The sequence below is a fragment of the Entamoeba dispar genome, genomic scaffold, assembly GCF_000209125.1.
Source record: "Entamoeba dispar SAW760 scf_1105229463907 genomic scaffold, whole genome shotgun sequence".
Classification (NCBI taxonomy): Eukaryota; Evosea; order Mastigamoebida; family Endamoebidae; genus Entamoeba; species Entamoeba dispar.
The window spans coordinates 19183-31184 of record NW_001855927.1 but is presented as its reverse complement, the minus strand read 5'-3'; the positions used below and the strand labels follow the sequence as shown (position 1 = coordinate 31184).

Genomic DNA, 12002 nt, shown 5'->3' with positions numbered 1-12002 from the left:
AATAACAAATTCATTATTTAAAAAATAATTTGATGAATATATTTTGACACTGCCTAACACCGTTTAAAGAGAATTAAATTCGATAAAAAAAGGTATAAATACAAAAGGGCGATTAATAGATGTATTCTCAATTAGATTTTCTTCATACTGAGAAGTGATTATTTCAGTTTCTTCAATACGCTTTACTTCTACCATAAATTTCATTTCCAATATTTTTAAATTAATTTTAAATAAAAAGTAAATATTAACATTTTTGATAAATGAATAATGTTTTTAAATCAAGCAACCTTTTTTTTCCATTTTTCTTTCAAATTAAAAGAAACCCTTTTCTTAAATATCTATAGTAGTATATTTATTAAAAAAAATAGTTTAATTGATTGAATGAAAGACCACTTGAAAAATGAAAAAATTTGTGGAATGAAATTAATCAAAAAGTAAAAAGTTTATAAAGAAAAAAGAACTCAAAACCCTTCAAATAATGCTTCTTGCAATTATTCTTTTCATATCATTGTCCTATGGACATACAAGTAGTATGAATGTCCCTTCTGTTTTGTTGCCATATCCAACAAAACAACACCCTATTGATTATACCATTGAAGCAACAAATGGGTGTTTTCAATGGAGTACATCAAATCCAACGGTTTCTACACTTTATCCTATTGGTGGAAAATGTTCTACACAATGTAAAATTTCTGTTCAAACCACAACAAATAAAGGAAGACAATCATTTTGGGTATATGCTGTTGATGAATTACAACATGTTAATTTAAGAACAGAAGTAACAATTGATTCTATTAATCATATTGATGTTGTTACTACGACACGTTTAATGAATAAAGATGATTATGAAGTTCTTGAAATTGCCGGATATGATGCTATTGGTAATAAATTTTCAACATTAGAAGGTATTCCAGTTACGTGGTCTATTGATAGTGTTAATGGAACAAAAGGAAGTGGAGGAGATTATGTTAGAATTGAAAAATTTTCAACTGCTGGACATACCCTTAAATTAAAAGCTAGTGAAACTATTTTAGATATGGAAAGATATCATCTTTCTACTTCAAAAGTCCTTGTTAAAGGTTTAGAACTTGGTAAAGCACAAATGACTGCACAATTAACTGAAGAACCAACTAAAGTATCATCTGTTATCCTTACTGTATTACAAATTCTTGTAGTTCTTCCAGAAAAAGATTTATATGTTCTTCCAAATACTCAAATACCTTATAAAGTATTTACCACTAAAAGAAATGAACTTGGTCCTCAAATTGGTATGCCAAATCCAAATTATAAATGGGTTAGTTATAATACAGACATTGTTTCTATTCAACAAAATGGATTAGCTTCTGCACATAAAAATGGAAAAACAGTTATTTCAGTTATGTACATTGAAACACCAGAGTCTATTCAAAAAAGAACAATTAATGTAGTTTCTCCTTATAAAGTTAGATTAGTATGGAAAGAAATCAGAGGTGTTTGGCAATGGATTGAAGGTAGAACATATGAAGTTAAACCGGAATTAATTGATAATAATGGAAATGCTATTTCATATGTTAATAATGCTGAATATAAAATTACATTAAATGGAGGAATTAAAATTATTTCAAATGAACGAGGATATACTTCATTTATTGTTGCTACTGAAAAAGAAGGAAGAGCCTCAATAAGTGCAACGTTTGTAAAAGGAAATGGATTTTCTGTAAGAGGAAATAGTGTTTCATGTATTCAAGATATTATTATTTCTCAACAAGTTATTGCTTCACCTAAAAAATTGAAACTAGCAGTTCCAGGTACTGCAGGATGTAAGATTATTGCCCATGGAGGACACGGAGAGTATGCATATTCAGTAAATGGGGATTCAGTTGCTGTTACTAATGATGGAGTTGTTTTTCCAAGGAGTGCAGGTAAAGTAAATATTACAGTTAGTGATTCAAGAAATAGTGAAAATTATGATATTGTCATTGTAGAGGCATCTGAAGTTGCTTCAATTGAAATTGGAAATGATGTGGCTGAAGTTATTGTTGGAGGTACATTAAATTTCACTGCTCTTGCAAGAGATGCTGATGGTGTTTATTTTGATACATGTTCTTCTGCTGCTGTAAATTGGAAAGTAATGCAACCAGAAATCTTTCAATTAAAAACAAATTCAACTTCACAAAAAGCAGAAATTTTAGCAATTAAATCAGGATCTACTACACTTGTTGCTACTTATGGAAAAGGAATTGCTGAAGTTCAAGTATTTGCATATGAAAAATTACAGTTGTCATGTAAAAGTTCTAGAGACCCATATATTGTTAAAGCGTCTGGATTTAAAATTTCATATGAAGGAGGACCTCTTCCTTGGTATTTAAATAAAGGACTTTATTTTACTAATATTACACTTAGAAATAGAATTGCAGATGTTTATAATATGGGAAATAATCAATTATTCTTTGTTTGTAAAGAATATGGTAAGTCAATGGTTATGGTCACAGTTGGAAATAAAATAGGAAAAACTCATAACTATACTGTTCATACTTCTGCTAAAATGGAATTTACTTGTAGTGAACCATCAGTTCTTATGTTAACTACACAAGAAGTTTATGAAAGTGATAATACTGGAAAAGAAATAGTTACTAATAATATCCCAGGAATTTGCAGAGAACGAGCTGTAAGTGGAAGTGATAGTGTTACAAGTGAAATGACAGTAAGAGTTGGAGAAGAGCTTGATTTAATTGGATATGTTAAGCCATCAGTTACTGGAATGTTTACTAATTCATCTTCTGTTGAGTATGTATGGTCAACATCTGATAGACATATGTTATCTATAAGCAAACAAATTGATAAAGAAGACCACTCTTCAATTCATGTTTCAGTTGGGGATAGTGTTGGAAAGGTTGAACTTAGACTTACTGCAATAAAATATCAAAAGAAATATTTCAATAATGCAAGAATGTCTGGCAAACTTGATATCAATAATAATCTGATTAGGACAATTACATTAAATGTTGTAGATGTTGTTAGTGTTTCTCCAAAAGTAGTTACTCTTTTTAATCACCCTGATAATTTTGTTAAATTAATTGCATCAAGTGGAAGTGGTTTTTATAACTTTACTACAGACACACCAAATAATATTATGATTGAACATTATGGAACTGATTCTAGTTGTATTGTTAGACCAAGAAATGAGTCAAATACTTATATTGTTGCTAATGATGTTTGTTTCAATGGAAAGAATGATGAAGCACGAGTTATTGTAACTGTTTCAGATATACATGGAGTAAATATTATTGTTACAGATCAAATTGAAATAGGAGATACTTCTGAATTAACATTTGAAGCTATTGATGTTAATGGCCAACCATTTGACGAGTCACAGTACAAGTTTATGGATATTAAAGTAACTACTGATAATTCTAATGTGTTCTTAGAAAAGAAAGGTGTTAAAAAATATTCTATTACTGGTTCTACTGTTGGAATGGCTATGATTGTTGTTACTATTAATCATGTTCAATCAAAACCATCAAGTGTTATTATTTATGAACACTTTTCATGTAGTCCAAAAGAAATTAATTTAATTCCACTTGCTCAAGAAGATATAAAGTGTCGTGGAGGACCTCCTCTTAGATCTACAGTTTCTCATGTTATTCTTAGTGGAAATGCTGTACAATTAAATGGAGATAAAGTCATTGGAGAAATTAAAGGAAGGTCAGTTATTGAAAGTAGGATATCATTTATTGAATTATTAAGTGGTGAAAAGAAAGAAAAAGGAAAAGAGAGTTGTGTAGTTATTGTAAGACATTTGACTGGGTTACGAATGGATGCACATCAAACTACTCTTGAAGTTGGAGGACAAACCAAAATTCGAGTTATTGGAGAAGCTGACGGAGTTCCTGTTAGCATTGCTGCAACTCAATTAGACTTTTCGTGGAGTCAAAGTGATGAGATACCCTTAGAAATATTATCTGTATATCATAAAACTAATATTACTGCTAATGAAGAAATGTCACATACTGTTCTCTTAATGGCTAAGAAAGCTGGTCAAACTCGAGTTAATGTAAAAATAGTCAATATACAAAAAGGATTACCTGCAGCTTATAAACAATTGTCTGCTTCTATTTTGATTCATGTCGTTGATCCATTCTCTTCATTATGTGCTGGAAGATGTAGAAATGTTATTGATATGGCTGTACATTCTACTACACAAATCACAACTAATCGTGAACCTTCTGAAGTTACATTCCAAATATGTGAGGGATCTGATATTATTACTGTTGATGCAGCTGGAATTGTCAAGTCTCAAGGAACACCAGGATCTGCTGTTGTTCATGTTGTTGAAAGTGAGACTGGAGAGACACTAAGTTATGTTGTAAAAGTACATAGAATTCATGCAATAGAATTATTACCATTATACAGTTCAAATGGATTATCAGTTGGAGAAACAATGAAATTTGAAATGGTACCAATTGGAGATAGGGGAAGAGTGTTAAAACCATCATATGATAAATTAGTTCAATTTGACTTAATTCCAAGTGGATCAGCATCAATTATTCAAAGTAGTAATTTGAGTGTTGTTGAAGTTACTGCTGCTAAACCAGGAAGAGTTATTGTTAGAGTTAGAAGTTCTGAAGGTGTAAGATTACAAGATGAAGTTAGAGTTACTGTTCATCATTCTGTTTCACCAATTAATCCAATTGTTACAGTTGGAAGTGAGATTAGATTTAAAACTGCTGGAGAAGCTAAATGGACAACAGAAGCTAGAAATATTATTTCTATTGATTCTAATGGTAGGGCTGTAGCTAAGTCTATTGGTAGAACAGTTGTGATGACTACATCATCAACTCCAGCACAAACAAGAGTCAGTGTATCACCATTAGAAAGTGCATCATTAGAACCTGCTACAGTTGGTTCAGGAAGAGTTCTTATTCCAGTAACTTTGTATGCAGAAGCTGGTATGGTAACTCAACAAAATAATGTTGACCTTAACTTAAATGCTTATTGTTCTATAGATCAATCAACATGGGCACACGCATCTGTAGAAATTGTTGATGGAAAGATTTATTGTTCTGTTGTTGCAATACCAACCACTTCAGGTAAAGTTCCTAATCAAGTTAAGTTAAGATTCAACGCAAAGGATGGTTCTGGAAAAGCTGTACAAACGGTTGCTGTGTTGCCATTTAGAGCTGGTATTGTTGCTAAACCAGGAAATTTAAAAATTAAAACTGGAGAAGAGGCTAGTTTAGATATATTCAGAGCTAAAGGAGATGTTATTGTTCGTGATTTAACTGGAAAATTACAAATTAGAGAAGTCACAAGAAGTGATGGAAGTGCTTCGTTTGTTGTTAGAGGAATGGAAAATGTTAAAGGAGATATTGAAATTCTTGATGGAACTGAAACACTTAAAGTTTTTGTTGAAGTTGGAGAGATTAAAGAACGAAAATTTGGAAGAACATCTGCTAATGCTTTAGGACCAATTGTTATAGCAATTATTTCAATAATATTTGCATCACTAGTATTCTTCTTATGTCAAAGAAGAACTGATAACAATCCTGCACAATATAACCCAGGATATGGATATTATAACCCGCAACAATATCGATATTGAATAAAGTAAGATTGATGATTTTTTTATTGGTTTTGTTAAAATCTTTTCTTTTTAAAAAAAAATAATCATCTCAGCAGATCAACTTTGAGATTGGATGAGTTAGAATTTTTTTTGCAAATTACAAAATGAATTAATCAAAACTATCAAAAACTTGTTTAAAAAATGAAAAATAGAAAAATAAAATATTTTTATTTTAATGTCAACAGCCAGATCACCACATCATTTCAGTGTTCTCAATCCTTTTCGTAGAAAAGGAGGGGACGAAAAAGAAGGAGATGAAAGAGGTGATAAAGAAGAATTCAGTCCAAAAGTCAAAGAAGAAAAAAAAGAGAAAAAAAAAGAAGAGAAAAAAGAAAAAGAACGAGAGAAGAAGGAACGAAAAGAAGAAAAGAAAAAGAAAGGAAGTGAAGAAAACATTTTAGATGATTTTCTCAGAAAAGCAAGGACTCAAAAACAAAAAACGCATGAAGAAATTATTGTTCCCGAAGAAAGAACTAAAAAAGAAAATAAAGAAATAACTGAAATTAAAAAAGATGAAACAAAAGAAGAAAATCTTTGTTTTTCGAAAGGACTAGATTCAAAAGAAAATAAAGACAATGTTTTGAAAGGTCAAACAGAGAATACTGAGAAAGAAAAAGGTATTGAAACAAAAGAAGAGTCACAAACAGTAGAAAAAGGTATGGAAAAATTAAAAAGTCAAGAAGAAAACTTAACAACTAAACAAGAAGATAAGAAAGACAAAACTCTAGAAAAACAAAGTCGGTTAGAACAAACAACCAAAAAAATTAAATCTATGATTTTTATGAAAGAACCTAGTCATAAAACTGAAGAAAAACCAAGAGAAGAAGAAGAAGAAATAGTTGGTAATGTTGATGATATACAAAAAGATGTGAGAGTTGTTATTGAAAGTATACCAAAGAAAAAAAAGAAAAAAACAAATTTTGTAAAAGAACGATTAAGAAGAAGTGGATTAAAAAGTCATGCAAGTGGAGTATCAACATCACATATGAATTCTGATGATGTTACAGATAGATTTTTTATTACTGATGAATTACCTTCATTTAGAAAAGAACAGTTTAATGTTACATGGGATGGATTTACTAAAGAACAAGAAGAGTCAATATTTGAAACTAAAGGAACATTTATTGAATATTTAGATCATTTTGAAAAAGAATCAAAAGAACAAATAATTTATATTGAAGATAGTTATCAAATTAAATTCGATGATTTATACAGAAATGCTAAGGTCTTTGCAAAGTCTTTGATGTGTATTGATGTTGCTGTTAAACAGGCTAGTGTTATGATTATCATGGAAAATGGAATACATTCAATTACTGCTGCACTTGGAGTTATGCTTGCTGGAATGTCAGCTGTTTATGTTCATCCAGGTTCATCAATTGAAATGTTAAAATTAATTATTAACAAATCTAATGTTAGAATTTGTTTGTTAGATCATACGTCAATGACATTTAGTGATTTATGGGATATATTTGATATAATTTTAATTAATGTAGAAGGAGAGTATAAAGAAATATATGAACCATATGAGTTTAAAGGAACAACAGAAATTAATAACAAATTAAGACATAAGTTAACTCAAAAAATGGTAGAAAAAATTCATCCTAAAGCACAGCCTCAATTTTATGATGCTGAAAATGGAGAAATTAGTATTGAAACAGAAAATGAATGTGTATTCACTCTTGAAAGTTTTTTATCAAGATCTACATCTGTTCCTGATGAAATACTTTATAAAAAAATTAATTCTATTACTACAAACACTATTGTTGAAATTGTTTTTGTTCCATCAAAACATGGAGGATATAAAGGAATAATTTGGACACAAGGGAATGTCTTGTCTCAAACGAATCAAATTATCACATTATTTTCAATGAATAATAAAACAAGGATATTACATCATTTACCAAATAGTTATTATTTAGAAAGATTATTTTGTTTTTATATTCCTATTATTACAAGATGTTCTATTTCAATTATTGATTCAACAAGTACAAGAGGTTTAATGATACCATTTTTAAAAGCACTTGAAAGACATAGACCTTCTTTATTATTTTCTACACCACGGGTATTTGAAAAATTAAATAAAATTGTTAAACAAAAGAAAATAACAAAAAAGTGTATTTGCGTTTCAACATATCATGCAAAATCAACTCAGGCTATTTCAATTTATACTGGAATTTGTTCTCCTGAAGCATGTGGTTTTGTTACAATGAATAGACCTGGATGCTTTGAGGAAAATACTGCTGGTCCTGCACTTGATGATATGCACACACAAGTCAATAATGGAAAACTAAGAATATGGGGGCCTTCAGTAACTCCAGGATATGTAAGTGGAGATGTTAGAGGAAAAAAAGGAGTTTTATTAAATCCAATAGTTGAAATGATTAATGTTGATGGTACTAAAATATATTCAGTTATTGGAAAAGTATCTCCAACAGTTGTTACTTCTAATGATGTTATTTTGCATTGTCCAATTATTGAAGACTTAATAAGAAAAATTCAAACAATAGATAATTGTCTTGTTGTTGGAGATGGAAGGAGATGTGCTGGGGCATTACTTACAGTAAAAGAAAATGAAGTACAAAAAGCATTTGGACCGGGTGATGTTAGAAGAAATAGTGAATATATGAAATGGTTAAAAAAGAGGGTTGTTGATCTTATGGCGGTTTTTCCATCATATATGAGGATTAAAAGATTTATCATTGTTAAAGATAGTGTTACTGATGAATTTCCAATTCAAATTAAACCCCACTTAACAAATGAAGAAAGAATTCGACTTTATAACAAATTTAAAAAAGTAATTGATATGATGTATCCAAACGAACCTTATTGTGAAAAATAATTTAGTTAATTGAATCATGTTTATGTATTATTTGTTTGGTTTTGGTGAAAAGACCAGACTATTTCCATCAAATATATTTGGAATAAATTTTACTTCTTTCGTTAGATCAACTTTTCTTCTATCTTTCCACACTGTATAATTAAATGCAGTAAATGCCTATAAGTATATAAATAAATGTGTTTTTTAAAAAAAAAGATTAATACAAAATACAATGAATAAACAAACGACTGAATACTGTTTATGAGTTTTATCTGGTTGAGAGACAAAGATATCTTTTAATTTTTTAAAAGATGAATATGTCAAAAAACTATATGTGCAATAATCATTTTTAATAAAACAAGAATCAGTAATCATAATATATTCTAATTCATATTGAGATAGTTCATTAAACTCAATTGTTTCTATAAATCTATTGTCATCACTAAAATGATTAAATAAAACTTGGTATTGTCTCCAATTTATTGGATTTCTTACTTTAATTGTATAAAAACCTGTTTTGTCACAAAATATTGGGTCATAACATCGTAACTTTGTTGCGTTATAATTTACATATAATTCATTTTTCTTATAGTCATGTAAAATGTTATCATTTAACCATTCTACAGAACCTCTTGAATTGGGACATACTGAAGTTTCAGCTTCAATAGAAACATTTCCAGTATAATACGTTAGTGAATGAAGACCTCCATGAATAATAAATCCCCCACCAGCAAATGTATCATCCCAACCAACAACACAATATGTCTTAATTCCAATATTAGTAATATCATTAGTTACATGAAATGTTCTTCCAGATTCAACTGGAATTTCAAATTCATTTCCATTAATTTCAACATTATTTACTGCATCTGTTAATGTTAAAAGAACTGGTGAAATTCTAAGCAAATCCTTTGCCTCATTAATACTATATACACTTTTAATTGACTCTATTGTGATATACCATCCTTGTTGTTCTGTTTCATTATAATGATATGTGTAGAGACCATCAAATAACTGTGGAACAGACCTTAAAATTGAATAGCTTAATGAATTATTTAGTGCTAATGAAATATCATTATTAAGAACAGCATTATTTGGAAGTGATTGATGATAAAACAAAGAAAGAATTGGACAGGTGAGTGTATCACAGTTTACTGGATACGCATGTGGTGAATAATATTTTTGTTTCCAAAATGTTCCATTTGGTACTTTTTCTGTGAGAGGAATAATAATTGAGTTATTTGTAAAAAATATTACTAAAATTAAAATTGAACTTGTTGACATGGTAATGGCAAATAATAGACCAAGGAGTACATACGATTTTGAACTACCTTCTGTTATTTTATGATTATCATTAAATTGTCTATACCCGCTGTTATTCATTTTTGTTTTTAAAAACAATATATTTTTTAGTTCCTATTAATTTTTTAAAGTTTTTTGTTATATTTATTATGTTAAAAAAATTACTTGTTTGATATTTTTTTATTGTTTATTCCACTTTACTTCATTTCATATTATATTTAATTAATTATTGAGTTATTTATCCTCTTTTTTTGAAGGACTCTTTGTATATTTTTCATAGCCTCAATCCTTAACAAATAATAATTGTTTACTATTTAAAGACTTCTAATAAAACAAAAAAATAGTTAGTCAATTGTTTTTTCAACACACACTCTATAGAAAATAAAATCACTTTAATTGAAAGAAGTTCATCAATACAAATACAAATTAAATAGATACCATAACTTAACTTTTCAAAAAAGTTAGTGTAATAAAACCAGTAACAAAACAATATATTCAGAAATCAATATAAACAAATAAATAAAACATAGATTTTTCTAATGGATAATTGGTAATAAAAGAATCTAATAGCTTCAAAACAGAATTGTAAAAAATGAGAAATGAGAAAAATATAAATAAAAAACTAAAAAAAATTAAAATAAAGTTGGAAAAGATGAGTGAAAGTTATTATGAACAATATTTAAGATCAAACAATCCCAATGAATTTAAAGAATTAAAGAAAAGATTAGAAGAAAGTAATGATGAAGGTGAACAAAAAGTGATTAATCAAAGTAATATTGCTTTATTAGAATTACTCATATCTCAAGATTACAACCAATACATTACAACTATTGTTCCACTAGAAACAAATGAACCCACATATTTATTATATAATAAGGCTGTAGGGTTATTAAGGGTAGGGAAACCAACGGACGCATTATCTCTCTTATCAGAATCTTCAAATCGTGAAGAAGAATCACAGATTAAATTTTTATCATTGATTTTATATTACTGTATTGTTAGTTCAATGGGTTCAATAACATTTAATTTAGAACGAATTACAGTTGAATTCATTAATCCAATTTATGTTCCAGGAACAATTAATTATATTGAATCACAATTGGTATTAATGAAAAAGTCAATTCATGAAAATAATATACCTGATGCAATTTCACATATTAACTGTGTTTGTAATTCTTGTCGTGATACTACTCGAAAGCCTTATTATCAAGCACTTTTTTGTTATTTAAATAATGACTTTGATGGAGTACGTACATTACTCCAGGATGGTGAGTCTCCATTAAAAGATATTGGAAATGCTTGTACTTTTGCTCGTTCAGGAAAACCAGCTGTAGCAATATACATGTTACAAAAAGCATTTCATTGTTTTGGCCATAAAGACGAACCAGTGAAAAGTTCATTAGAAGAACCAGCAACAACACTGTATCCCATTGGATGGAAACAAACAACAACATATAATTTAGGACTTTGTTATTTGTTAGAAAATAAACCCATTGAAGCACATGCTGCATTTGTTACATTAGTAGACTATTATAGATATAGTCCATTGTTATGGTATCGGTTGGCATGTTCTTGCATTCAATACCATTATAATTACATTAAGAATGCACAAATGAAATATCAATACGTGGGTACATCATCTGCTCGTCATGTATTATTAAATCAACAACCATTAAATCCAGAAAATCCGCAACTACCATTATCTCTTGGAATGCAATATATTCGAAATATGACAACTTTATTACGTACTAATTCAGAAAATTCAGTAAATCATAAATTAGCATTAGCTATGCACTATGCAATGGGATATATAAGTTATTGGAGTGGGGATTATCTTTTAGCTAAATACTGTTGGGAAAAAGTTTATACATCTAAGAATCATCAACTACGAATTTCTGCGTTGTCATATTTAGTTAAAACATATTGTTTTCTTCAATTACCCAAAGAATCTGAAAAAATTCTTCAAGAATTCTTTGTTTCAAAACCACAAGAAAATAATGAAGATGTTAATTATGCATCAGCTATGGCTTTAATTTTTATGGGAAAATATGAAGACTCATTAAAAGTAGTAGATAAAATGGTTGAAACACCAGAGACTGATGCTCTTAAGATTTTTATTTTATTGAATTTAAACAGAAAAGATTTAGCTGCTGCTGTTGTAAGAAAATCCTCACCTATTCAAGTACACAAAAACGTCTTGTTTATTAATTATGACTAAAAAAACGAGTTGATCAATAAATGAAAAAGAAGAACAACTTTGAAAATTGAATTTGTTTTTCT

The 12002-nt window shown here is 28.9% G+C and overlaps 4 protein-coding genes across 4 annotated transcripts, besides 9 other annotated features; 3 read left to right on the top strand and 1 right to left on the bottom strand.

Moving 5' to 3' along the window:
• Window positions 1-113: 113 nt before the first annotated feature.
• Window positions 114-213: a repeat region.
• Window positions 214-279: a sequence feature (AT_rich).
• Window positions 280-347: 68 nt separating this feature from the next.
• Window positions 348-375: a sequence feature (AT_rich).
• A 103-nt stretch (window positions 376-478) lies between these two features.
• On the top strand, window positions 479-5581 carry EDI_334560 (uncharacterized protein; the record flags this gene model as incomplete). Its single annotated transcript, XM_001741697.1, has 1 exon — window positions 479-5581. The coding sequence occupies one exon, from the start codon at window positions 479-481 to the stop codon at window positions 5579-5581; it is 5103 nt and encodes a 1700-aa protein (XP_001741749.1).
• A 154-nt stretch (window positions 5582-5735) lies between these two features.
• Window positions 5736-5779: a sequence feature (AT_rich).
• EDI_334550 (AMP dependent ligase/synthetase, putative) lies at window positions 5778-8441 on the top strand (the record flags this gene model as incomplete). The annotated part of the gene is made up of 1 exon (XM_001741696.1): window positions 5778-8441. The coding sequence occupies one exon, from the start codon at window positions 5778-5780 to the stop codon at window positions 8439-8441; it is 2664 nt and encodes an 887-aa protein (XP_001741748.1).
• Window positions 5895-5981: a microsatellite.
• Window positions 6067-6132: a microsatellite.
• A 27-nt stretch (window positions 8442-8468) lies between the features above and the next one.
• Window positions 8469-9803, bottom strand: EDI_334540 (uncharacterized protein; the record flags this gene model as incomplete). Its single annotated transcript, XM_001741695.1, has 2 exons — window positions 8469-8597; window positions 8667-9803. 2 exons carry the CDS (start codon window positions 9801-9803, stop codon window positions 8469-8471), a joined length of 1266 nt encoding a protein of 421 aa, XP_001741747.1.
• Window positions 9804-9808: 5 nt separating this feature from the next.
• Window positions 9809-9886: a sequence feature (AT_rich).
• Window positions 9887-9931: 45 nt separating this feature from the next.
• Window positions 9932-9953: a sequence feature (AT_rich).
• Window positions 9954-10326: 373 nt separating this feature from the next.
• Window positions 10327-10364: a sequence feature (AT_rich).
• A 10-nt stretch (window positions 10365-10374) lies between these two features.
• On the top strand, window positions 10375-11940 carry EDI_334530 (uncharacterized protein; the record flags this gene model as incomplete). The annotated part of the gene is made up of 1 exon (XM_001741694.1): window positions 10375-11940. The coding sequence occupies one exon, from the start codon at window positions 10375-10377 to the stop codon at window positions 11938-11940; it is 1566 nt and encodes a 521-aa protein (XP_001741746.1).
• Window positions 11941-12002: the final 62 nt, after the last annotated feature.